The sequence below is a fragment of the Ovis canadensis genome, chromosome 11, assembly GCF_042477335.2.
Source record: "Ovis canadensis isolate MfBH-ARS-UI-01 breed Bighorn chromosome 11, ARS-UI_OviCan_v2, whole genome shotgun sequence".
Taxonomy (NCBI): domain Eukaryota; kingdom Metazoa; phylum Chordata; class Mammalia; order Artiodactyla; family Bovidae; genus Ovis; species Ovis canadensis.
Genome location: NC_091255.1, coordinates 53,801,189 through 53,827,206, shown reverse-complemented (window position 1 = coordinate 53,827,206; position 26,018 = coordinate 53,801,189). Strand labels below are relative to the sequence as shown.

The window sequence follows — 26,018 nt, the reverse complement described above, 5'->3', positions numbered from 1 at the left end:
ACTGGGAGAAACCCTGCAGATCTAGGGCCCAATTCCCAACTTTGTAGACTCTTGTCCACTGTTTCTGTATCAAGCTGTCCACGCAGAAGAAAGCCTATTGTATTATGAAAAATTCCTCCTCAAGGGAGCACCAATGTGTACCTTCTCTTCATTTGTGTATGTATTTCAAGATGTGTGTGTGTGCTCAGATATGTATTTACATGTCACAAAAGATTTGAAGCCCAAAGGGCTCTGATGGGCATTCCCCATCAACCGTGAACTCCTTGGTCAGTAGGAGACTTTTACAAGAGGAGAAACAGACTCAGTGAGATTCCAAAGACATGTCCAAAATCTTGAAACAACTCAGTGACAGAGCCAGGACTTGGGGTTTGCCAGGCCACCTGCCTCTTGTGCAGAGCCCTTTCTAGCTTGCTGCAGTCACAGCATCAGAATAACAAAGGCACAAAACTGGGCCTCGTGAGGTGGGACATCAGTGGTTCGCCTGAGACACCGGACACAATCGACAAGCAGTGGAGAGGTTTTCTCCATAAGGAAGGCCCTTACATAAGGGAAAGGCTTGAGCTCCTCCTCGAGCGTGTGGAGGGCATGCGTCCTGCTCGGGGACACCCTGCCCTCTTCCACCTGCGCCAGCCTGTCTCGGAAGTTCCCATCCTGCCTGCAGAGTGTCAGGTAGATGAAAGGACAGGCAGGTAATGGTCTCAGCCTGTGGCTCTGAAACAGCAGCAGGCCGCAGGGAAGCTGCTCCTGGAGGCCAGGCTTTGGGGTGTTCCCTCCTCCTTGGACCCTGTATCAGGGCTTTTCATGTGCACAGGGCTCTCATCCACACAAGCCTGCAAGGATCACGGTTCTTATCCCCCAGTTCACAGATGAGGAAACTGGGGCTCAGAGAGGCAAAACCACTTGCCCCAAATCACTCAACAAAAACTGTTAGTGAAAAGGGCACCACATGGGGAGACAAGATTCCACATGTCCCAGAGCAAGGGCTCTGTATATGAGAGGCCCAGGGGCCACCATCTACCACATCCATGTAGTATGTTCCACAGGGGGAAATGCCATTCCGTTTCAGAAACGGGGAGTGTTGGCTCTTGGGATCTGTATCAGATCACAGGTGGGGGATTTTTCTGGACACTGAGGGCCCACCCAGCACACCTGCCGACTCAGCAGATGGCTTGGCTTCACTCAGCTGCCCTCAGAGGGGAAGGGAGGAGAGGAGCTGGAACGGAGCTGTGACATCCTGGAGCCACTGCCGGGGCCTGGGCTGCTGCCAGAGTGGCCTCTGCAGGACCTACAGACTGGGGCTTTCTGGAGGCAGGGCCCTGGGCCACAATGGGCAGGCTACACAAACAGCCTCCCTGTGCCCACTCCAGAGCTAGTGTCCTGAAGCCTGGTTCCCCCGTAGCCTTCTCATAATGGCCAGAGCTGTGTCCTGCTTGGCAGAGGAGATGTCAGGGCAAGGAGGCACTGCAGCTTTCAGTCTTTCCTGACATGCAGAGTGAGCCTGAGAGTTCTCGCCTATGCCCTGATTTTTCTTCCATCATTCTGAAAAGCAGTTAAATGTAACTGCCCAAGTGATGACACCGCTTCTCGCAGGATGACTGCCCTCGTGTCAGCGCTCTGACGGCATTTATCACTTTCTGTTATTACTGCATTCAGACCAGCATTCACATCTGCCAGCTTGCTCAACCCTCATAACATTCTTGCCAGGCTCCCATCATCACCACTACGTGCAAGTGAGGGAGCTGGCTGCAGCTGAGAAGCGGTGGGGCTGGACCTACCTGGGCACTCTCTCCACTACCCACACTGCTTTTATTCAGGCACCCAGAGAAGTGGTGCCTCCTGCTGTCTCTCTGGACTCCGTCCCTGCCAGAATGGAACCTGAGCTACACAGAGGGGCTCCCGAGATGGCTGAGTCAGTCACCCCTCAATCAGAGCTCTCCCCTGCTCGTGCAGTCCCTCCCTGTTGCAGAGAAGCCTGACCCCTGCCAACCACATTGCCCAGTGGGGTGCCCTTGCCAACATGGCCCCGGGCAGCAATGACCCAGGCAGCTGAGTCCTCCTCAGTGAACCGAGCACTGTTCCCAGTGCCCTTCACACTTCCTCACCGCAGCTCTGGGGAGGACGACAGAGGAAGGGACAGTCTTGCTGGGGTCACACAGTTGCCAAGTGGTGGCAGCCGGACTGTGCCTCAGATCGCTATGGACCAGGCCCTTTCTCAGGCCAGAGAAATAGGAGAGAGGGCACAGGGGCCTGAGAAACCCTCCAAGAACAGGACCACCACATGCCAACCTTGACCTGTTCTGGGGACCTATGGACCCCAGGGCTGGGCAACAGTGTCTCCCACGCAGGCCACCTCTGGGAAGCCTGGGAACATACTCTAGCTGTCTTTGATCCCTCGATTACTCACCACCATCACTCTGAACTTGACTCCTTCCTCCTCCCCATCACCGGCCATAAACGCCGTGAGAGTGCGCCCCGCTCCACCCAAGCCTCAGATGTGCCGGGATACGGGTTTACACACCGCTTCCCCCCACCCACCTCCTGAGGGTGGTAGGAGTTATGCTTGTGCAAAATCCTGCCTTCTAAGTTCAAGGTGGATGCAAAATGACTCTGCCCCAGGGGTACAAGAGACTTTGGGGCCTCCTATTCCAAGTATTTTAACCCCCTCACTTTACAGTAAGGAACCTGAGGCCCAGAGGAGTGAAAAGAACAGGAAGTCAGGAGCCAAGTCAAGACCAGAAGTCAGGGGGCCCAGCTTCCAATCCCACAATACCCCCAACTCTGGCTCCATGGATGCTCAATCATGACAGCTAGGGGCTGTGTGAACTGGCCTGGCTCATAATTTATTAACTTGTACATGCACTGAATCAACTGCTTGGAGCCTTATTTGCACAAGCTTGGTTATTATCTGTGCTTTGTATAATCCACCAAGACACTGCCCAAGGACCATTCCCACTGAAGCCTGGGAAATCTTGCCTTCCTACTGTGGCCGTGGAAACATACATCTCCTGGGTCACCCGGAAGTAGAACGGGGTCGTCAAGAAGAGAAGACAGGCAAACCCAGGGCCCTCACCAAGGCCCCGCCCCCCAGCCTCCCCACCCAGCCACCCTACCTGGCTCCCTACTTGCAGGTGTGCACGTCATAGATGCGGATACACTCCTGGCAGCTCACATAGCAACACCAGTGGAAGATGCAGTGACATTTCTCCTTCCGCTTCTCCGTCCTCGTGTTGTGGCCGCGGCCGCAGCAGAGCAGGTCACAGCCGTCGATGCCGTGGGAGGTGACATTGCAAGTCCGGTCCCTGGTACCGAAGGAGCCCGTCTCGGGGTTGGGCTCGCAGAAGTTGGGCGAGTTCTCGTAGTAGACCAGGTCCCTCTCGGTGGGCGGCTTGAAGAGCGCGTACTTGGCGCGGAGGGTCTCCACCCAGCCGCGGGACTCCCGATGCTTCTCCACCACCATCTCCGAGGCGCTGTCGTACTTGTCCTTGAGGAAGTCGCCGATGGCGCGGAAGTCGGGCTGGGCCCACCAGCAGGTCTTGACCTCACAGCTGCCCGACAGCCCATGGCACTTGCACTTGAGATGCATGTGGTCCAGGATGGTCTGGGAAGAGGAGCCGCAGCTGGTCCCCAGACGGACCCCACCAGGCCCTCCCACCCCCATCGCTGAAACCTCCTCTATTCCTCCCCTATGCCAGGATGAGAATGGACTGGGGGCTGAGAGTCAGACCTAAGAATGGTGACCACCTCTTCCCTGCTTCCCTCCCCTTCACACCTCGGCATTGGCAGAAACCGCATTCATTTCTCAAAGCCCTGGGAAATAAGGATTGTGACCCCCGTTTAACAGATAGGGAAACGGAGGCTGGGAACTTAAGTGACTCGCCTTAAGTCAAGTAACCTAGGAAAGGATGGAGGCTGAATTCAAAGCCAGGCCCAGGGGTCTCACAGCTACACAGGCAGCTAAATTACCCAGGATGGGCTGTTTGGTACTCACTCCCTGGGGCTGCCACACTTGTGGGCTGACAACATCCTGGGGGCAGGAGTAAGCTGGGGGCTGGGGAACAGTCCAAGGAGAAAGGAGAGCAGGGAGCCCAGCGTGCACATGGGCCACAGGGAGGGGCAGGGACAGGTCCCGGAAGGGGTCTCAGGCAGGGCTGTGGGGAGGGTGGCCGGGGCTCACCGTGCGGCCAGCCTCGTTGTTGTGCTTGTTCATGGCTGAGCGTGCGTCTGGCCTGTTCTCACGTGCATCTGCGAACTCTCGGGACACAAGCACCCCGAAGTCAGCATCCTCACTGCAGCCGCCCCATTTCCAGCCCTCGCCAGGCGGCCCCTTGTGATGTGAGTCGCAGCCACAGATGGTGGAGGTGCCCTCCGCACAGGAGCGCGTGACTGCAAAGGCCACGCCGGCTGAGGCGATGGCGTGCACGAAGGCCGATTCTCGGGTGGCTGCAGGGAGGCCACGGGGAGGCATTGCTCAGACTGGGTCCTGAGACAAAGCCCCCACCCCCGACCCCTGACTTCCCCAGCTACCAAAGGGGGCTCACCAGCCCCGATGGAAAGGAAGGAACCCAGATGCCATTCCCTCTTTGGTTGGCCCAGCCCCTAGTGAGAAAACTGAGGCCCAGAATCACTAACTGGCAGAGTAGAGCCTGTTAGAAATGGGTGGGAAGACAGCTCTGGCAGGTTGCTGAAGAGATAAGGTGCCCTTGATCTGTCCGGGTCCCAGGTCCCCCTACCCTCTGCCTATCCAAAGTGGAGATCCAGCATAGGCCTGGGCCCTCCCATTCCTGAGAGCCTGAGGTCTGTGGGGAGTGAGGCCTGGGTACCAACAGCCAAAACCTGCCCAAGTCCCCTCGTTCCCTACCTGGACACATCTGGGCAGATGCTTTCCTCCTTTTTTTTTTTTTTTTTTTGCCAGTGCCATATGGCATGTGGGATCCCAGTGTCCCTACCAGGGATGGAGCCCCTGCCCCGTGTGCTGCGAATATGAAGTCTAAACCACTGGACCACCAGGGAAGCCCTGACCCTTTCCTTTTCTGAGCCTCAGTTACCCTTTTTGTAAAATAGGTACAATTGTTCCTGACCAAGAAAACAGTGGTTGGCATCTCAGCCTCCCCCTTCCATTTTCCTTTCCTCTACCCAGGACAAAGCCAAGGTTTTGGACTAAGAAGGTCAAGCGCCTCTCAGGAGGATGGAGGGACACAGGGCACATGCCCTGCCTCTGTCCCAGGATCCAGCAAAGAGAAAGATTCTCAGGGTGCTGCCCCAACTTTGTTATAATGATAACCACCTTGAGTGGTGGGTATTCACCAGATTCTACCCTTCATGTGCTTTATCCCATTTAATCCTCTTACCCTATGAGGCAGAAAGCCTTCTTATAGGCCCATTTTGCAGATACAGACATTGACGACTAGGGAGGCAAAGGCCTGGAAGACCTGCTGTCCAACCATTTCTCCTTACTGGTGAGGAACCCGGGAACCGGGCGGCGACCTGCCCAAGGCCAGGCAGGCTGCCGAACACCGGGCTGCTGGCCTGCATGATGTCTCCTTTCCTGGGCTGTGGCTCTGGTCTCGGCGGACCAGGGAGACCGGAATCCCCCCCCCCGCCCCCCGTGGCCACTGCCGCCTCTGTAGAGGCCCCGGGGCCCTCGTGGACCACCGGCAAAGGAGGACGCACCCCCTTCGCGGGCAGGCTGGCGGGGAGTGAGAGCTGCCCGCCCGGGCACTGGACCCGCTCAGCCCCGGCCGGTTGCGACGGGGCGGGCGAGGCCTAACGCGCGGCGCCCCGGCTCCGACCCCGGCCCGGGGCTGCCCACCCCTCAGCGCCCCGGAGGCCGAGGGCGCCGAGGGCGAGCGCCTCGCTTCCGGCCGGCCCGCGGCCTCTCGGGGCGGCGGCGGCGCCCGGGCCCCGGGCCGCGCTCGGTTCCCAGCCCCGGGGCCGCGGGGGTGGCGGGGGCGGGGCGGGGATTAGCCTGGGAGCGGCGCTGACAGCCCCGCTGTGCCGGTCCCCGTCCGGCGGGGCCCGCTGGGCCGCTCAATCCGCCTTTGTTCGCGCGGTGTCACACCGCATTACCCGCATAATGCGGCCGCCGGGTCCGGGCCGCCGGGCCGGCCGCCACCGCGTAGCAACGGGCGGCTCCCGCGGCCGGGCCGCGCCCCCAGCCCCGGCGCCGGCCCGCGAAATCCCCATTGAAGCGGCGCCCCCCGCCCCCGCGCCGCGCCGAATGGCCAGAGGGCGTGTGAATGGCGCGGCGGCCGCAGCGGGCGCGGGGCCGGGCCGCGCGGTGGGGGGCGCCGCTCGGGCGGCTTTCAAGCCGCCTAAGCCCCTCCGGGCCGCCCGCCCCCGCCCCCGCCCCGCCCGGGGACCGCGATCCCCGGCCGCCCGCAGCCCGCCTTCGCCGCCTCGCGCCTTCCGGCCGCCGACCCCGGCGCCCCCTGCCGCCGCTCCGGGCGCGCCGGCCCCGGGGAGTCGGTCCCCGGCGGCCGCGGAAGATGCGCGCGCCCCGGCACAGACCGCCTCCCTGCCACCCTGGGTCTCAAAGCCGGGGGCAGAGGTCTACCCTGGCAGCCTGCCCGGCGCGGGTAGGGGGCTCGCCAGAGGCGGGGCGCGAGCGTGGAGCCCATAGCGGGGTTCGAACCCGTTCACGCCAGGCTTCGGGCACTGGGGAGCGCGTGCGGGCGCGGGGTGGGGGGCCTCCTCCCGCAGACCGCTGAGTTCCCCTTTCTCTGACTTGGGAACCTGAGCTCCCCTCACGTTCCTTTCTCTGACATCCTACCCACGCCTCCCCATCACAAAATTGTCCTGCAATTTCGGGATGTGGGCAAGTCCTAGAACCTACAACGGGGATTTAAAACGTTATACACAGACTTGAAGGGATAATAAGCTCAGAGACCCGGTTTTCTCAGGTTTTCACATCCCGCGCGAAGAAGAGCAATCAGAAGGTGAGTCTTGCTTTGGGGAGCGCGTCTAGACGCCAGGCTGTTTTATTAAGCGCTACCTGGCCCGAGGTGGGGCCCCGGAAGGCGGTGAGACTGACACGCCGGCGAGATCAAGTTTGAAATGCAAACCGCCGCCACTTGGCCCCAATTAGAGGCCAAACCTTTTATGTAAACCGGGAATAATTAGCTTTGGTAATAGAAGCGTAAACAGAATCATCATCCATTGATTCGCTAATTGCCCTTCTGTCCCGTGACAATAGCCTGTAGGTCGGACTTACAAGGCGCACCAGAGGCGCAGGTAAACGGGGACTGCACTCCCAAACGGGGGTCGGCTTCCCTCACGCATTCCCTGCCATTCCCCCCACCAACCCTTCCCCAGGTCCAGCTGGTTCTCGGGTCCCTTTTCTTTCTAGCAGTAAATGCAGCTCTTCTAAACGGAGGGAAGGCCAGGTTCACCGGTTTGGGTGCCAAAGCCCTGGTGGTGGCTGAGAGGCTTCAAGTTGTTGCAGAAAAGAAATGATAGCTCCCGGGAGGGCAGCAAGGGTCACTGCATTCCTAGACACTGCAATTGCTCAAAGAGCTGCCCATCTTCAGCCCAGAACTCATCAGCCCCAAAGTCTCCTTCTTGGGACCAGTCGCCCACCTTATCCCTTTCTCCCAGTGCCTTCATGTTCAAAGTTATGTGAATCCCATTCATTTGAGACACAACCCGTGAATCTCCATGATGGCTGGAAAGTTACCCAGAGGCCAGCAGGTTTTCGAGTCCCACCATAGTCCTCAGGCACAGAAACTACTCACAGAATGTCATGCAATACCACCAGCACCAGGCAGCCTCCCCGGCTCCAGAATTTTCTATGTGGGAGAGACCTCAGGCTGGCGGTGCTTTCATCTCACCCTAAAGCTAGATTTGCATAGCACTTAACACAGCACTCGGAAAATGTCACAGAAGTCCACATCAAAGCCTGGGGCCATCCGCTGTGCCAGCCAGGAGGGAAGAACACCCACAGCCTCCTAGCCCACCCTAGGATCTCAGGATCTCTAGGCTGCTCAGCACCCCCAGAAGCACCTGAGAAGGTGTGGCAGCCACAGTGACAGCCTGGGTCAGGCCAGGGACCTGGCCCACTTTGTGTGGAGGTGACCAGCTTTTCTGGGGACCCTGGGTTCAGAGCTGAGGCACCCTGATGTGGAAGAACGCCTGTATCCTGAACCACATACCCCCCAACCTCCTATCCTGCCCAGAGACAGTACCTTTGTCGAGGACGGGCCCGAAGATGGCCAGGCTGTCATCGATGGTGGTGCAGTTCCAGCGGCGGCCCCGAAACTGGTGCTGGCACTCCTGGATGCCCAGCTTCACGCCCTCTGCCACGCTGGGCATGATTTCGATGTAATTGCGGCAGAAGCGCAGCTGCTTGGGGACCAGGCCTGGGATGGAGCCGCAGAGTAGGGGCTGTGAGCCCAGGGATGTGTACTGCTGGCCCAGTGCGAGGGACCTGCAGGCAGACAGAGGGTAGTGGCACTGTAGGCACCAAGCACATGGTCCCTCGTGGGCATCGTTTCTTCTTGTGAGCACTCAGGGGAGGTGGAGCCGCTGAAGGCCCGTGAGCCTGAACCCCTAGTCCTGAGAAACTTGGTGTCTGAATGTGCTGCCTTTGGAACTTTCCTGGTGGGCCAGTGGTTAAGAATCTGCCTTCCAGTGCAGGGCACGTGGGTTCAATCCCTGGTCAGGGAACTAAGATCCCACATGTCGAGGAGCAACTAAGCCCACTCACTGCAACTACTGAGCCCACGTGCCTCAACTAGAGAACCCACATGCGGCAAACTACACAGTCCACACACACTGGAGCCCGTGTGCCACAACCAAGACCCAGCACAGCCAAATACAAATAAATGAATGAACGAATGCGCTGCCTTTGACCTTAGCTGTGCACTGTCCCTTGAAGTGCAGAGCACTGATCTAAGGCAGTCAGCCCTCTGCTGTGGGCATTTCCAGCTTTCAGGGGCACCAGCGGGCAGTGCAATGCTATAAAAAGGACCCTGGATGGAAAGATGGTATTAGGGGCCCAGGTCAAGTCCCTCCCAAGCTCTGGGCCAATTTCCCTGATAGGGAGGGGTCAGGCTGGGAGTTTTGGTTTCTAGGGCCACATGGGAGATTACCAGTGATCCATGGGAAGGAAACAAAATCTACAGAAAGCAAGATGGCAGGAGCTGGCTTGACCCCCATCACATTTCAGAGAAAGCAAAAAGTAGAAAAGTGTCAGTCCCAGCAGGGAGCTTGTGCACACACAAACGCACATACACACACACACACATATACATACACACACATGCACACATGCACACGTGCCACCCATGGCCATGCTCCTCAGCCTCTTCTGAGGGTGATGCCCACCTAGCCCAGAGCCTCCCAGCATCTCTCCCCAGGTCCTCTGTCCTTGGTCCACCAGGGCCTCCGTGACCATCTTTGCAGCTCCCTAGAAGTTTCCAGAGCTCCATCTCTTCTCTGACCAGAGACTGAAGCTTGGCTTTGTTTCATGAAAGTTTAGCTCAGGGTGAGGAGGGAGAAGACCTCAGATCATAGCCCCCAATCCGACACAAATAACCTCCATCAAATCATGTCCCTCTACCACCCCACTATTCAACCAATAGCCTGTCAACCTCTTGGGTTTTATAAAGAGTGAACAGGAGGAAAAGAAAAAAAGGGAAGGAAAGAAAGACAAAAATAAAATAATAAGAAGAAAAGAGTGAATGGGGGAAAAGGTCTTGTGGGAGCTGGAGGAGGAGGAGGAACAAGAGATTAAAATACTGGAAAACCAAGGTGCTCCTCCTCCACTCTCCTCCCCAGCACAGAACAGGAGGAATGACATTTTGTGAGAGAAGCTGAGAGAACGATCTCAGTAGACTCAGTGGGTCTCAGTAGACTTCAAGGCCAATTTCAATCAGCCCTGTCTGTGATCAGGGCCAGCATGAGCTGGAACAGGGTAGGCATCAGGACCCACTTCCTCTCTGCCTGTATACAGCACTGACCAAGGCTCTGGGCTGGCAGTGGCCTCCAACAAGTCCCCGGGACGAAATGAAGACGAAGCCTTAGGAGGAAGGTGCAGAAGACCTGAGAGGCAGGTCAGGGAAAAGCACACAAGAGTTTTCTGGACTAGACACAGGGATGAACCAAATGTCTGCCACTTAACAGCTCTTATCACACGCTCGTGACGGGCACCATGGAGGGGCGTGGTGCCCTCCACCTGGAGCTGGCTCTGGGCTCCATTATCAGAGACACAGGCGGGCCCTCATTTTTCCATTGGGGAGGGATGGGAGTCTGGATGGTAACATTTATGAGAAATTTCCAGATCTTGAATGCCAAACCCTTTCAAGGAGAAGGAGGGATATGCTGCAGGCCTGACTTCCCCCTGAGATTAGCTAATTAGAGAATTCTTCTGTGCCCCTCACAGGCCAAGCCTCTTCCTCGGATCTGCCTCATTTAGTCCTTGTAGCAACTCTAGGACCTAGGAGGGTTGTTACAGCAGCTCGTTTCCCATGACTTAGCCAGACAGGTGGAGTAACCAACCCAGACCACAGAGCTACCAAGGGATGGCTTACTGGAACCTGTTCACCTGATTCCAGAGCACGCGGGGCACGTACCACCCTCCTCTGGGCAGTGCCTGCCTGGGCCCTGCAGGGTAGGAGTGGCTGCAGGCCTGGCCCGTCTGCACCCTGGGCCTCTAGACTGAACCCAGGTGATAGGGTGGGTCGGCCCAGAGCCCCACGACGGGCACCAGGACGCACACAGCATCTGCTGGGTTGCCCTCCCTGCCTCTGCCATTTACAGTTATAAACTGGTTATTGTGACAATAATGATAATCAACATATATTGTGTGTTCAATCATGTCCGACTTTTTGCAACCCCATGGATTGCAGCCCGTCAGGCTCCTCTGTCCATGGATTTCCCAGCCAAGAATACTGGAGCAGGTAGCCATTTCCTCCTCCAGGGGATCTTCCCGACCCAGGGATCAAACGTGCATATGCTCCATTAGCAGGCGACGACAGACCCTCCAAAGGAATATGGCGATTCTTTGCTCCCTCCTCATACCCTAGTCTGGCCTCTAACTGTCCCAGAGCATCATGGGGAGAGACACCTGGCCCCCACTGCCCAAACTCCATGTCCCTTCCTTTGGCCAGAGCCTTCCCCAGTCTCCCACTGCAGGAGCCTCCATCCATGCCTGTCCCTGGAAGGGTGGACTGGCCTTGCAGACCTTATGCTGTCCTTCAACCTGGCCTCCTGGCTCCACTGCAACCTGCAACCTGGGCAGGCCTGTGTCACGACCACCTCTGGCACCAAGGAGCTCTGTCCCATATCGCTCCCCCGCCAACATTTATTGGTCTTCTCACACCAGGGCCCCAAGGCTCCAGACTCCCTTTACCCAGAGGAATGAAGGGAGGGCCCGAGGGGCACTCAAGGACCCTTCCTTCACCCCTCTTCCACCCCCCATTCCTTGCCTCCTTTTTCATCCTCTTCCCACACCTGTTGGCGCCACAGGCCAGCACACCCTCAAGCTAAGCTGGATCAAAATAAGAACCTATAAGAGGTGCCTTTAGAGAGCACAAAGCCCATTATACAGATGAGAAAACAGAGATCCACAGAGAGAAGTGGCTTGTCCAAGGCAAAGCTGGACCCATGAAGCCAGGTGAGGCTGGCTGCACTGCAGGGAAGGGCGCCGGGGTGTGGGGAAGCCCTGCTGGCTCCTCATTTCCACTCAGTGAGGCTGCTCCTCATCCCAGCATTCTGAGGGGCTCCCTGCTCCCTGATTGCACCTATCTCCTCCACCCCCCTGGGTCCCCAGCAGGCCTGTCCAGCCCAGGAGCATGCCTGAGTTCCACACCCTGGCAGGGCTTGGCTGGCCACAAAGGCCAGAGCTGCCCCCCAAACATCTCCCAGGAGCGGATGCCATGGTGTGATGCCCTGTGCTCCCCTGGGGGCACTCGCCCTTGCTTGTGAATTCTTCCTCCCAGACAGCTGCGTTTCCCCTCCAGCAAGCAGACTTCCTGTTTCCCCTGCAGTCATGTGCAGCACTGGAGATCAGGGACCATCACTTATTTAGCACTTCTATGCCAGGCACTTCACAGATACTATGTTGCTTAATCCTCAGCAACAGCTCTGTGACATGGCTGCTGTCATCTTGGTTTTACAGATGAGGAAACTGAGGCAGAGAAGTTGGGCGACTGTAGATTTTGTCTGACTCCAGGAGTGATGGCCTCAGAGAGCAAGACCCAGCCTTGGAGATCTGAGTTCTTTCCTCTCCTCCCACCAAACCCTGTCTCCTTGCTGCTTTCCATGTCCAACCCATTGAATATCTGGATATTCAACCCATTGAATCCAGGCTGCCTGCATTCAAATCCAGCTCTGCTGTTCCCAAGCTGCCAATCTCAAGTGTTTCATTAACCCCTTGTGCCTCACTTTCTTCATCTAGAAGATACACGTGATGGGAGGGATGAAGGACACAAAGCTCCAGGCATGTACGAAGCCCTCTAGTTGTGATGGCTGTGGTGGTTACTGTGTGTTTAGGGCCGTCCCCAGCACTTTGTCCCCTGGTATGTCATCAACCTCATTCCTGAGCCCTCCCATCCCTGACTTGACAGAACACACCAGAATTTCCCGAGCCCCTTCCCATCCATCACTGGGAAGGATGCTTTGGGCCAGAGCAAATCTGGCCCCTCTCCGGGCAGCTCAGTCCTCACCAGGGTGGCCCGAACAGACATCTGTGATCTGGTCGAGTGTGAAAGAGAACCCAGAGGGCAAGGGCAGAGGGATCTTTCCAGGATGCTCCATTCAGGGATTTCAGCTCAGAAATGGACATCCTGCCAGTAATGAGCCAGGGCCTCTGGGGATGGGGGTTTAGCTCTACGGGCTGGCGCTGGGGCCAATGAGGCTGTGGCCGTGGGACTGATCTACAGGATGGCTGCCCTCCCCCCAAACACGCCTTGACACCTGGCCCGAGCCTCCTGCCCACACACGCTCATGTCTGAGATTCCACCCACCACAGATGCATTAACTTGCATTGACTCACAGCTCCTTGTCCCCAGCAGTGAAGTGCATGTTCCCCGGGCGGAGGCCACACTGTGAGCCTCACTTCATACCAAAGTGCAAGTGGCCTTAAGTGGAGTGTCAAGCAGCCACCTCCCGGAGCAACCCTCCACTGCCCAAGCTCCCGGCAAGCATCTCACCCAGCCTTCAACCTCCAATTCCTGGGTTGCCTCCATTCTGAAGACTGTCGTGGGCTCCCAGCCTGAAGTAACCTCTCCTCCCTCCGTGTTTTCTCACCTTACTCAGGCCTTCTTGTCTCAAGGGGCTGAAATGATGTGTTTCCAATTCCATGGCTGTGCTGGTATGAGTTCCCTGAGGACGGAGGTTGTGCCTCCCCTCACGCTCCCATCGTATCACACACACACGCACACATGAACACAAGCACACTTGGCCGACGAAAGGCCCAGCCGGGCCCATGACAAGCACTCGCTGATTCTCCAGGGGAGGAATTAAAGAACTCCTTCCCGAAGGGCCTGATCCCCTACTGCCATTTTGTAGCCCCTCAGCCCCTTTCCCCAGGCCTCCAAACATCCGGAGGGTCCACCTACACACAGGACAAGACTCCTCGGTTCCGCTGAGGAAGTTCCTCCATTTAGGACCTGAGACGATGGCTGGGCTCCCAAGAGAGGTGGGGACCCGCCTGGCACCGGCAGCTGGTGAGGGGGAGGGCGGAGGGCCCTGCCAGGCCTTCCCAGCTGGGCAGGGCTATTTATACCAGCTCCTGCCCGGCCCGGTCCTAGGGCCCTGCCACCCTCCCCTACGGACAGCTCACCCTCCACCCCAACCACCCACCGCCCAGCTGGGCTGAGGACAGACACAGGCAGCCAGACGGACGGGGTGGCAGGTGCCAGCGGGCGACAGGCGGCTCCTGAGGGCTCAGGGTTGACCTCTCAGGATGAAAGACCTTCTCCAAACCGGCTGCGCTTCAAGGCCATGCATGGTCTCATCAGACTCCCACCCCCACCAAGCCATTCACCAACCCACGGCACCTCTGTCTCCAGAAGCTGGAGGTGGGTCTGCCTGGTGCTGACCCGGCTGAGATGGACGGCATACAGTGTGAGGCCCCCAAGGGTCCTGTGACGGTGGCCCTGTGGACCCACAGACTCTGTTGTCCACCCAGCACTGCCCTGCCCTGCAGGGACCACGTGCCGTGGTGAGGGGGCACACCACGCTGTCCCCTACCCTGCCTCCCTTAACGGGCATGTGAGCTGCGGACCCGCACCCAACCAGGTGGCCTCCCTTGCAATCAAACTTACCTACATTTTTGACCTTAGACCCTTCCAACATTGCACTATTCGATCGATTAAAGAGGCCTCAGGAGTCATCTAGTTCAGGGTGTTTTTCGTTAGCTATATTTTTCCAAATATACACCCGCCTTTCCTCTCCCCAGTACACAAAACAGATAAAAAGAGGGACTGTTCCTCCAAAAGCTAAATGTAGAATTATCACGCATGCACACTCAGTCGCATCCGACTCTTTGCGACCCCATGGACTGTAACTTGCCAGGCTCCTCTGTCCATGAGAGTCTCCAGACAAGAATACTGGAAGTGGGTTACCACTTCCTTCTCCAGGGAATCTTTCCAACCCAGGGATCGAACCTGCATCTCCTGCATTGGCAGGAGGATTCTTTACTGCTGAACCACCTGGGAAGCTCCTATGACCCAGCAATTCCACTCCAAGGTAGGGCCACCCAAGGTGGATGGGTCACAGTGGAGAGTTCTGACAAAACGTGGTCCACTGGAGAAGAGAATGGCAAACCACTTCAGTATTCTTGCCTTGAGAACCCCATGAACAGTATGAAAAGGTATAGACCCAGGAGAAGTGAAAGCAGGGATTCGAGTGGATATGTGTTCACCAGTGTTCACGGCCACACTATTCACAGCAGCCAAAAGGTGGAACTAACCCAGTGTCCATCAGCAGATGAATGGAAAACAAAATGTGGCAAATCCATACAGTGCAACATCATTCAGCCACAAATAGGAAAGACGTTCTGAAACATGCTACAACATACGTGAACCATGACATTATACCAAGTGAAATAAGCCAGACACAGGGCAGATATGGTATGACTCCCCTTACATGCGGAGCCAAGAACAGGCAACTTCATAGTGACCGAAAGTAGATTAGAGGCAGCTAGGGGCTGGGAAGGGCAGGATACAGTTTCTGTTTGGGATGATGAAAAGTTCTGGCAACAGCGGTGATGGTTGGACAACACTGCCAACATAACCTGATGCCACTGTGCTGTACACTTAACATGATTAAACTGAGAAAAGGAGGGGGCAGGGACCCACAGGCCCACCCCTCCACCTTCCCCTCACTCCCCATCTGTGGCCATTCTGCAGGATGAGAGCCACCGGTCTAGTCTAATCACTTCCTTTTCTGGATGGGAAGACTGAGACCCAGAGAGACTTTGTTGTTTTCCCAGGTCATGCAGCCACATATGGGCAGGGCTGTGGAAGGCATGTCCAAGCGTGCACCCCAGGAAAAGGGTCCAGGGTCCCTGCTTAGGCTCTCCAGTCTTGGGGTGGGATCCATGGCCGAGTCTCCTGGAGTCATGCCTTTCTTGGGGTCTTGGTCCACTTGCCCTCAGCTCTTTTAATGGCAAGGAACTATCTCTGCCAGCCCCAGATAGGGCACCCTAAGATTCCAACCCAAAGAATCAGTGCCTCTTCAGCTGACTGGCATGGGTTCTGGGAGGAAGTGGGGGAGATGGAACAAGGGGGGAGCCAGAACACCTCCTTTGTGGGCCTTTCCTCTCTCCTCCAGCATGACCACCATATTTCCGGAAACCCTACAATGGCCCAGAGCTTGGTGCTCCACCTGCTGGCTCCAGGACAGATGCCCTTCCTATTTCTGGGTCCGGAGGGGCCCAATTCTGGCCTGGGGCAAGATGGAAACTTCCAGAAGGGGAAGGAAAGTCTTGAAAATGGGCAGAAAGAAGAGAGTCAAGCATTGGCCTTGGAACTCAAGGCCACTACCTTTCTACTTAGCTCAAGAGGCCACTCAGGACCGGTGGACATCACGAGGGGACCCTGACAAACTCAGGGACACAGGTACCCTGTGAGTGGGGCGGGGCAGGGGCAGGGGCCTAGGAGGCCCAGGTGCACCCAACTCCTGCAACTTAAACACGAGTGGCAAGGGCGGCTTACCCTGGTGCTTTGGCAGGGAGCTTGTGACAAGGCGAGAGGAGGGACCTAGGTCAAGAGTCACAAGCTAATACTTTTTTCTACCCATCCGCTTAACCTCCCTAGAGCACACTTGGGCTGCATGGGTGCTAAGCACAGCTCTATGCCCTCCCAACCCAACCCTGAACCTATCTCAGGGAGAGCCAAGGAGAGAGGGTTGCTTCAGAGTCCAAGGGGCTCACATGGCCCATAGAGCAGATCTAGATACCCCAGTGGTCGCCTTTCATCAGGATCTCCCTGAACCTTGCCCATCAGCAGCTGATTCACTGGCTCAGTAGGCATGAATAGGTCCTATGGTTCTCACCAAAAGTTGATTTGGGTGGCTTCAGGACCAGCCTTATTTATACCCAGGAAGGGAAAGGTGAGGGTAGAAAGGGTCCACACACTGAGCTGGGACCCAAGGTTCAGGGAGGAGTCAGTGAAGAAGCAACTGCAAGAGCCTGGGAGCCTGGAAGGCCCAGGCCTCCTGCTGCTTTCCCACCTTGATTCAGCCCCAGCCATCCAGCCTGGAGCCCTGCGAGCAATAAACACGCGGAGTGCACTGAGGTGCCTGCCCTTAGGAGAGTAGGTTAAAGTCTTCCCTTGGTAAACAAATTCATTTCCTGCCTGTTCACTCAAAACACATTTAAGTGATGATTGAACTGGGGAGAGTGCCAAGCATTGGAAACATGGAGATGAACTGAGCCACAAACCACAGGGCACCCAGACCAGGAGGGATCTGTCTATTACAGACCAACAAGCATTCCTGTAGCACCTACTTGGTCTGGGTGCCGTGTGTGCCATGAACAAGTGACAGAGGGTCCCCAGGCACCTGTAGCTTACCACCCAAGTAACCCCCATGCCAGACAGCATATGGTAAGAGCAGGGGCATCCTGGAAGAGAGGAAGCAGGTCCCAGGGAGTGGCGACCAGGAAGGCCCAGTGAAGGAGCAGGCACTGAGCTGGTGAAGGATGGCTGGGCTCCCTTGCGGGGGTGTGGGGGGTGATGCAGCTGGGGTGCCAGGGAAGAGCCCCAGACAAGAGGTGGCAGACAGAACAGCAGTGGGTCCACTCCAGCTAGAGTCCAGGGACCTTACAAAGGAGCGGAAGAGGGGAAGGGGGCCCTGAGTGCCAAGTTTTACTCCGGGGACCTGTGCAGCCATTGAAGGTTCCTGAGCTGGGCTTTGGAATGTTAATCTGTTAGACATCATCTGGAGAAGAGAACGGCAACCCACTCCAGTATTCTTGCCTGGAGAACCCCATGGACAGAGGAGCCTGGTGGGCTACAGTCTAAGGAGTCACAAAGAGAGAGACAAGACTGAGTGACTAAGCACAGACATCATCAAACTGCAGAATGAGGCTAGGGGGTGGGTACCAAGAGACAGAAGCCTGGGAAAGGAGTTGGGGGAGGAACTGGGGGGACAGTTTATGCTAAGGAGAGTCTCAGGCCTGTCTGGCTGCACCCCCCAGAACATGGCATCTGGTCCCATCGTTTCATGGTGAATAGATGGGGAAACAATGGAAACAGTGACAGACTTTATTTTCTTGGGCTCCAAAATCACTGCAGATGGTGATTGCTGTCATGGAATTAAAAGATGCTTGCTTCTTGGAAGAAAAGCTATGACCAACCTAAACAGCATATTAAAAAGCAGAGACATTACTTTGCCAACAAAGGTCCATCTAGTCAAAGCTATGGTTTTTCCAGTAGTCATGTAAGGATGTGAGAGTTGGGCTATAAAGAAAGCTGAGCACCGAAGAATTGATGCTTTTGAACTGTGGTGTTGGAGAAGACTCTTGAGAGTCCCTTGGACTGCAAGGAGATCAAAAAGTCAATCCTAAAGGAAATTAGTCTTGAATATTCATTGGAGGGACTGATGTTAAAGCTGAAGCTCCAATCCTTTGGCCACCTGATCCAAAGAGCTGACTCACTGGAAAAGACCCTGATGCTGGGAAAGATTGAAGGCAGGAGGAGAAAGGGATGACAGAAGGCAAGATGGTTGGATAGCATCACCAACTTGAGGGACATTGAGCAAACTCCAGGAGTTGGTGATGGGCAGGGAAGCCTGGAGTGCTGCAGTCCATAGGATCACAAAGAGTCAGACACAACTGAGCAACTGAACTGAACCCTGGAACAGGTTTCATGGGTCTGGGGTAAGCCTATTTGAGCTGGACCCCGAGCACTTCCCATCTAGGTTAGTGGGGCCTGTGGCTGCGGGTCTCTGGACAGTGGCCTGAGGAGCAGAGAGGGCGCAGTGAGCAAGGATGGGCCACATAGAGACAACGGGAAGGAGGAAAGGATGACCAAGATTTTGAGCCAAGATGATCAGAAAGATGGAGATCCTGTCAACCAAGAAAAGGAAGAGGTTAAGCAGTTTGGGGGAAAAGACAGAGGAAGTTTGTGGGACTGGTGAGACCTGCAGGCTCCCTGGTCCAGACAGTGTTGGAGAAGCAGAGCTGAGCCCAAGAGAAAGACAGAGACTAGACGTTCAGATCTGGGGGATCCGTCCTAGAGCTAATGATGCTTGAGGCCTCGCCTCCTCCAGGGGGCACCGGGAAAAAGTGAGACAGTGGGGGAAGCTCATTGCAGGAGTGTTGGATGCCAGGAGCCAAGGGAGTAAGGCATGAGGATGGGGGCGGGGACCTCATTCCAAGGGCGCTAGAACTTCAGGCCAAGAGGTGGGGAGGGCCTTCCGGAAACCAGCCGGAGGCAGGTGGGTCGGGCTAGGCTCAGCCAACGTTGGCACCGAGCGCCCGGGTCTGCTCTGCTTCCTGATCAGGAGACAGGGGATGCGAAGCCAGTAGACCTGGACAGAGTGAGTCACCCTGCCCTTCCTTCTTTCCTCTGTTCCTTCCCTGGGCCTCTTTTGTCCCCACTCTCCTCCCTGGGTGAGTGTGGGGATGCATCCTAAGCCTCTAGTCCAGAGCTGTGTCCTGGGTGTGCGTGGGGGTGGGTGGGTGGGTGGGGGGCGGTCCCTCTCTGCACCCACAGTGGGACTTCCCAACCTGATCCCCACCTGGGAGCTCATCTCTCTTGCCCTGGGACCCACAATCTGGGTCTCTCCTTCAGGTGGTCTTGGCTGAAATCTGGGCCTTTGGACTTTGGTCAGCCCTGTCTGGATCTGTCACTCTGTACTGTGTGACCAAGGTCACTACCAGCGTGGCAGGAACCAGAAGGTGGCGGCCTGGTGTGAATGTGAGAGAGGGGGGGGTTTGTTCCAGGCCAATGGTCCCCATTGCCATGGGTGACAAGACCCGGGTCTCCTGCATTGCAGGCAGATTCTTGACTGTCTGAGCCACCAGGAAAGCCCAACAAGACCCACACATCTCCCTAAAAATGGAACCAAAGTAAAAAGCTATTCCCTCCTGCTGGCAGCAGCCGCTGAGGAAGGTTTGGGTGTCTCTCTGCATCTCCCTCTCCCTCCCTAAAATCTCAGGGCTCCTGAAACACAACTCAGAGCTCTACTGGCCAAGCGACCCCTTGGACATTCTGTGAGTGCCTCTGATGACTCCCTCAGCTCCCTGACTTCTAGAAGCCACCTTTCGGGACCAAGTGAGCACCTCAGACCACCTAAGAGCCCAGAGGGGCCACGGCTCTGGGCAGCTGTGGAGGGAGAGAAGGTGATGGTTGGGGAGAGGGTGGGACAAGCAAAGCCAAGGGTCTCACAGAGTTGCCAGTAGAGGGAGGGGCGAGCCCTGTGGGCTGTTTCTTTGGGAAGAGGAGGGAGGGGAGGCAGGCGGGGTGGGGCAGGGCCTGGAATGTTACAGCTTCTGTTCTCCAAAGCAGCTCCCAGAGTGCCTGGCCTGAGGCTCCTGGCTGATCTGATAAGATGTGACAAGGCGGCCTGAAAAATGTTGAAACCTGTAAAATGCTGAAACCTGTTTTTTGCTGCGTTGTGAGCATGGGGTGTTTTTTTTTTTCCTCCTTCTCAATTTCATAGGGAAGTGGAGTTGATCTGAGTGGAGAACGGGAGGGGGTAGTAGAGAGGGATTGTCCCCTTCAGGCAAACCGAGGACCATGGAGGGGTGGGGAGCACAGAGCAGGATGGTCAGAGCTAAGGGGGAGGAAAAGAGGGTGAGAACTGGGAGGAAGCGGGGAGGGGGAGTGAGGAGAGGGAGGAAGGGAGAGGCTCCTGCCTCTCTGGCCTGTCAGCGGCTCCAGCTTGGGTCCTCAGGGCTGTGTCCCCCCTCAGGACCCAGAGGACACACAAGCTCTGGGCATCTTCCTTGAGACAGGTATGAGCCCAGGAAGGCTGGGCTTGAGCCAGGGGGTGTCCACTGAGGAGAAAGGAGGCAGGCCCAAGGCCTCCTCCTCAGACACCCGAAGGTCTCCTGAGGGGCACCAGGACCCCAGGTGGACAATGTGTCCCAGGGGGACAGGCTCCCAAGTGCGCTGGCTTTGCTGAGCACTCTAGAACTCACGTCACACTTGGTCCGTCGAGTCCTGACCCTTCAGAGCTAGAAGCTGCGGCCCAGCCTCTGCCTCCAGACCTGTACAGGGTGGTTACACCGCTTCATGGATGAGGCAACTAGAGCCCGAAGATGCTAAGTGACTGGCTTGGAGGTTTATGATACTCCACCAAATGGGTTCTCTCCAGGAGTCCAAACTTATCAACCTGAGAGATGCTGTGTGCGTGCATGCATGCTAAAGTTGCTTCAGTTGTGTTTGACTCATTGCAACCCTATGGACTGCAGCCCACCAGGCTCCTCTGTCAATGGGATTCTCCAGGCAAGAATACTGGAGTGGCTGGCCATGCCCTCCTCCAGGGAATCTTCCCGACCCAGGGACTGAACCTGGGTCTCTCATGTCTCCTTCATTGGCAGGTGAGTTCTTTACCAATAGCACTACCTGGGAAGCCCCTGAGAGATGCTGAGCATTCTAGAAACCATGGTGGGACCAGGGGTCTCTGGGGTGCTCCCTGGGTACAAAGGTAGATGCTTAATAAAAGCCGGGGGAATGGAAGTATCAGCCTGAGAAGGTTCCCCCTCCAATCTCTTGCTAGTTGGGAGTCAGGGGGTGGGAGCAGTGAGACATAAGATGCCCTGGAGGGGCTTGACATAAGCCTTCTGTGGATGGCCACAGGCCTTAGCCACTCTATCACAGTGTCGGTCCACACAATGTCCAAGTCTTGGGGCCTTGGCTATTATCTAGTTCAGCTCTGGGCTGAAGCCCAGACTTGCCCAGGTTGCCTCCACAGCTGCGGGGAGTATAACCCAGGCCTTGTGCCCCACCAGCCACAACTCTGCCTCTGTTCCACCATGTAGCTCCTTCTCAAAGGCTCCAGTCCGAGGACTGAGGCTTCATTCAATACACGTGCATCACCTGCCTGGTGTGTATAAATACAGCCTCCACCCCCTCCTCAGTGTGCCCTACTCTAGTGCCTGAGAGATATTCCCTCAGGTGACCACGGTCAGTAGCAGAGTGTGAGAAATCCCATCTCACTCTGTGCAGTGGACACTGAGGGAGGGGAGGGAGAATGAAAAGAGGGTGGAAGAGGCTGGCTCTGAGCAGGGCTTTGAAGGTAAGTTCAGCTTGGACATCTTTTATACCTAGACCTCTGCCATTTTTTTTACACCTCCAACTCCACCAATAAGAATTCTGATCTAATCTTCTCATAAACCATGTCTGCATCTTTAGCTCATTTTAGTTGTATAACATTTTTCCCCTGCCCAGCTCCTCCAGCCCCTAAGTTATATAAAACTGGGGTTACTTTCCCATTTTACAGATGGAAAAATGAAGCCCTTACAAGGTTAACTTGCTTATTCTAAGAAGGCAAGCCTGCTGGTTCCCAAACTGGGATTTTGCTGGGTTCCTAGACTGCTTTGCCCTTCAAGCCCAGTTCTGGTAAAAGACAAGACATAGCCTACCCAGCTGTCTTACTCATTTTGGGCTCCTACTTATCCATCAGGGTCCAATTTTAAAATCCCCTCTGGGCCTCTTGTGGCTCAGTGGTAAAGAATCCACCTACCAATGCAGGAGACAGGTTTGACCCCTCATCCAGGAAGATCCCACATGCCACAGAGCAACTAAGCCCATGCACCACAACTACAGAGCCTGCGCTCTGCAACAGGAGAAACTACTGCAATGAGAAGCCCATGCACCGCGAGGAAGAGGAGCCCCCCTCGCCGCAGCTAGAGGAAAGCCCATGCAGCGACGAAGACCCAGCACACATAAAAATAAATAAAAACTAAAAGCTCCTCTAAATGTGTCCAGTTTAAGCCGTTCCCTCTGGGTATTTCCCAGTTTTTATACACACCTCAGGAGGAAACACTATATTGAATTATCCATTGACTCTCTGTTTTTCCTCTGAAACAGTGTTTTTGAGAGGAGGAACCATCGCTTTCATTTCTGTACACTGGGCAGAGTGCTTGCTTCACCAAGAGGCCCAGCACACCTGCCTCTCCCACCACACTGAACGACTCCACCTGGTTACCGCAGTCATTCCCACTTCCCCTGACCCCACAGGCTGCCACCACGACAAGCTAAGGGCCCACTGGTTCTCTGGGCCTTATCACACAGCTGCGGCTTCCAGAGGCTGCAAATCCTTTATCTGAGTCTTAGGAAGGAGTCCAGGAGGGAACACGGGAAGAAGAGCTGCTGGGCTGGGAGTTCACTCTCACAGCAGCTCCCTAGGGCTCCTCTGAAAGCCGTGTCTTCCACTCAGCACACATCGTGGTAGACATGGCACTGGGAGCATAAAGAGGTCCGTGGAGGCAAAAACTCCCACCTGAGCCTGGGAGCTGCCCCAGGTAGCCCAAGCTCCTCCCTGACAGGCGACGGGATCCTCACCTCACACCCAGGCAGCAATGACCACCTGCCCTGGTCAGGGCTGGGCCCCAGGGGCTCCACCTACCTCCACCGCCCTGCCCACTCCCTTCCACCCTGCCTTTTGGACAACCAAGACTGTGACTTTACCAGCTGGCTGCTATTCAGGGATGCAGGCCGCAGCACCAGGGCATTCAGCTCACTTGGGGTGGTTTTGAAAAATACAGACAGCTGGGCTCCAAAGCCAGCCCCGCTGAATCAGACTCTCTAGGGAGGAGTCCAGGAACCTGGATCATAAAAACCTTCCCAGAGTATGACAATAGCCCAATATAAGATGATGCAATACGAAGTGCCCAGCATACCCGAGAAAGTCCTTTGGCCCGAGATGTTTAACCTGAATCTCTGCTGTTAGAAGTAACTTTCAGCTGTCAAGAAACACGAGGGATAGAGGAACAAACCGAATGCCACTATGGGGAAACGACCAGACAAACTCACAAAGCTGCAGGCCTGAACTCGCCAAAAGTCCAAGTCATTTTACAATAGTGTGTGGTGTATGCGTTCAGGAAAAACAGTGGAGGGGTGTTTCCGCGGGTAAAGAATCCATCTGCAATGCAGGAGACACAGGAGACATGGGTTCAATCCCTGGGTCAGGAAGATACGCTAGAGGAGGAAATAACAACCACCCCAGTATTCTTGCCTGAGAAAGCCCATGGACAGAGGAGCCTGGCGGGCTACAGACCATGGGGTCGCCAAGAGTCAGATGTCTCACCGACCACGCACGCACGCACGCACGCACACACGCGTGCAAGCAAACCTATGAGACAGAATCATATAATCAGAAACCGGTTTGAAAATCCTAGTCATGAAGTCATTTGGGGGCTAACTGGAGAAACCAGAATCGTTAGGAATCAATAGTTTTGTTAAGAGGGATAACGGTATGTGGTCATAGGGGTCAGCCTTACATTTTGAAACTCAGGGGGTGAAGAGTCAGGATGAGGAGAGCTTACTCTGAAACGGTTCAGCAAACCACTGTGTAGCTGGGGCGAGGGCGGCGGGAGGAGCGAGAGGGGAGCAATTACAGCAAATGAGAAACACTCGAGCTCGGAGGTGTGGCCACGCGTGCTCCTTGAATTGTTTTCTCTGCTCTCCTGATGAACAATGTTCATGAGAAAACTTAGGAACATAAGAAGCCCAACCAACTCGTGGGGCCTTGTGGACACACCCCGCGCGGGGTTCGCACCCGGCTTTGCCCGCGCGAGCACCGAGGGCGGAGGAGTGTCCGACCCGCAGTGGCCCCGGCCCGGGCAGCTGCAGGTGCGCCCGGAGGGGCGGGAGCCGGGAGCTGCGCAATCGCTGGGCGCTTAGGGCGCCGTCTGCTCCCCCCTTTCAAGACGGGTATTTCCACCGCATTCCCAGGAGCGCTTCCGCGCGCCCCGTCCCCCCACGGCGCTGAGCACGCGCAGGTGAAGACAGCCCTGCCCGGCACCTGGACTTGCCCCCCCTCTCTGTTGAGGGAGGCTCCACGCAAGTTCAAAGCGGCGGCTGCCCCTCCTCCCGGCCCCATCCCCATCCGCAGGCGAGGCTGCCTGAGCGAGCCTCAACATCTTCCTCTGCGCCCCTCCAAATTCATCAGTCCCGGTGACCCGCAGCCCGTTCCTCTGCTGGGTCTCCACACTCACTCTCCCTGTTCTTTCGCTCCAGGGCCACAGGCGCCTGGTTTTGCCAGCATCATCTCAACACCGATGGGGCGTCCCAGGTGGCTCAGTAGTAAAGAATCTGACTGCCAATGCAGAGATCCCCCGTTAGATCGCTGGGTCAGGAAGATCCCCTGCAGAAGGAAATGGCAACCCACTCCAGTGTTCTTGCCTGGAAAATTACATGGACAGAGGAGCCTGGTGGGCTACAGTCCACGGAGTCTCTTAGGAGTCAGACAGGACTGAGCGACTGAGCAGGCACGCAGGCCCTCTCAATGTTCCAGCACTCAGAGCTGTGGGTCACTGGCTCTCAGCATTGGCTACCCTGTCACATGGCCCCAGGGGCGCTTTAAGCTATTGATGCTGGGGCCCCATCCCCAGAGAAACGGATTTAACTTCTCTGGGCGCCCCCTCCTCTCTGTGGTGGACTCCCTTCCTCCATTATAAGAGGAGAAGGCAACATGGAGAAACACTGTCCTGGGTCACAGAGAAGAACCTGCCCATGGTCACGGGGCAGGGGAGGCCCAGCTGAGCCCCCTCAGCCTCTGCCATCCATCCCCAGGGGCCCCACCCCCTCTGGCTCCCGGCACCAGCCCATCCTTTCCAGCCACGGTTTTGTCCACGTCCTTTCATGCAGTAGCTCTCCTCTCCCTCATCGTCTCTCTCCTGGCCTTGCAACAAGTCTCCATCTTTACGGGCACAGGAGCAAAATGTTTTTGATCCAGCAATGCATCAGTAAAAAGTGTTCGGGCATGCCCCGCTATCTCCATACGCTTAGGTCTAAATCACAAGCCAGCCAGCCACTGTGTTCTCATTTTAGGTGCATTATAAAACACAGGCTAATGTGCACAGGAAAAAGACAAGATAGAAAGTATATTTCAAAAGAAATAATTTCCTCCTACAGCCTAATCTGATGACACCCTCCCCACTGCCGCCCAAACCTCCAGTCCTGTGTCCTCTGGTTTTTCCGGCTCCTCATTCCCCCTCTTCCTGATTTCCAACTTACTTAGCCTTGCGGGGTGTGTGTGGGGGGGGGGGTACAGGTTTGTTAAGTGGTAATTCTCTCTGCAGAAATGCAGGCTGCCATCAAACGCTCTTGGGGTTCAAGGTACCGAGGCCTTTCTCCTTTCTTCCCCATCTTTCTAGGTTCTTGCCCACAACTACTTTGTGTCTAGGATTTCAAATTCCCCACTTGTCTCTCACCAGAAATGCCTTCTCTCTACACGTCCATGGTGGAGCCCTTCTGTCCACCCACCTCCCCTGGGTCTAGCCTCACTTCCCACTCCCTCACTGCATATACCACTGTCTCACCAGACTAGCTGTACCCCTGCACGACTGCCAGTGCCTCAGGCAATTTCCATATTTTCAGTCCCATGTTTCAGTTACATTT

The 26,018-nt window shown here is 56.1% G+C and overlaps 1 protein-coding gene across 1 annotated transcript in view; it reads right to left on the bottom strand.

Annotated features, from left to right (window-relative positions):
* The window catches only part of WNT3 (Wnt family member 3), a 53,407-nt gene that overhangs the window by 2,725 nt on the left and 24,664 nt on the right, over positions 1–26,018 (bottom strand). The window contains exons 2-4 of the mRNA XM_069542534.1: positions 8,181–8,422; positions 4,175–4,440; positions 3,111–3,598 (exon numbers count right to left, since the gene is read on the bottom strand). Coding sequence (XP_069398635.1) covers positions 3,119–3,598; positions 4,175–4,440; positions 8,181–8,422 — 988 coding nt within the window. The 3' untranslated portion in view covers positions 3,111–3,118. The remainder of the gene's footprint in view (positions 1–3,110; positions 3,599–4,174; positions 4,441–8,180; positions 8,423–26,018) is intronic.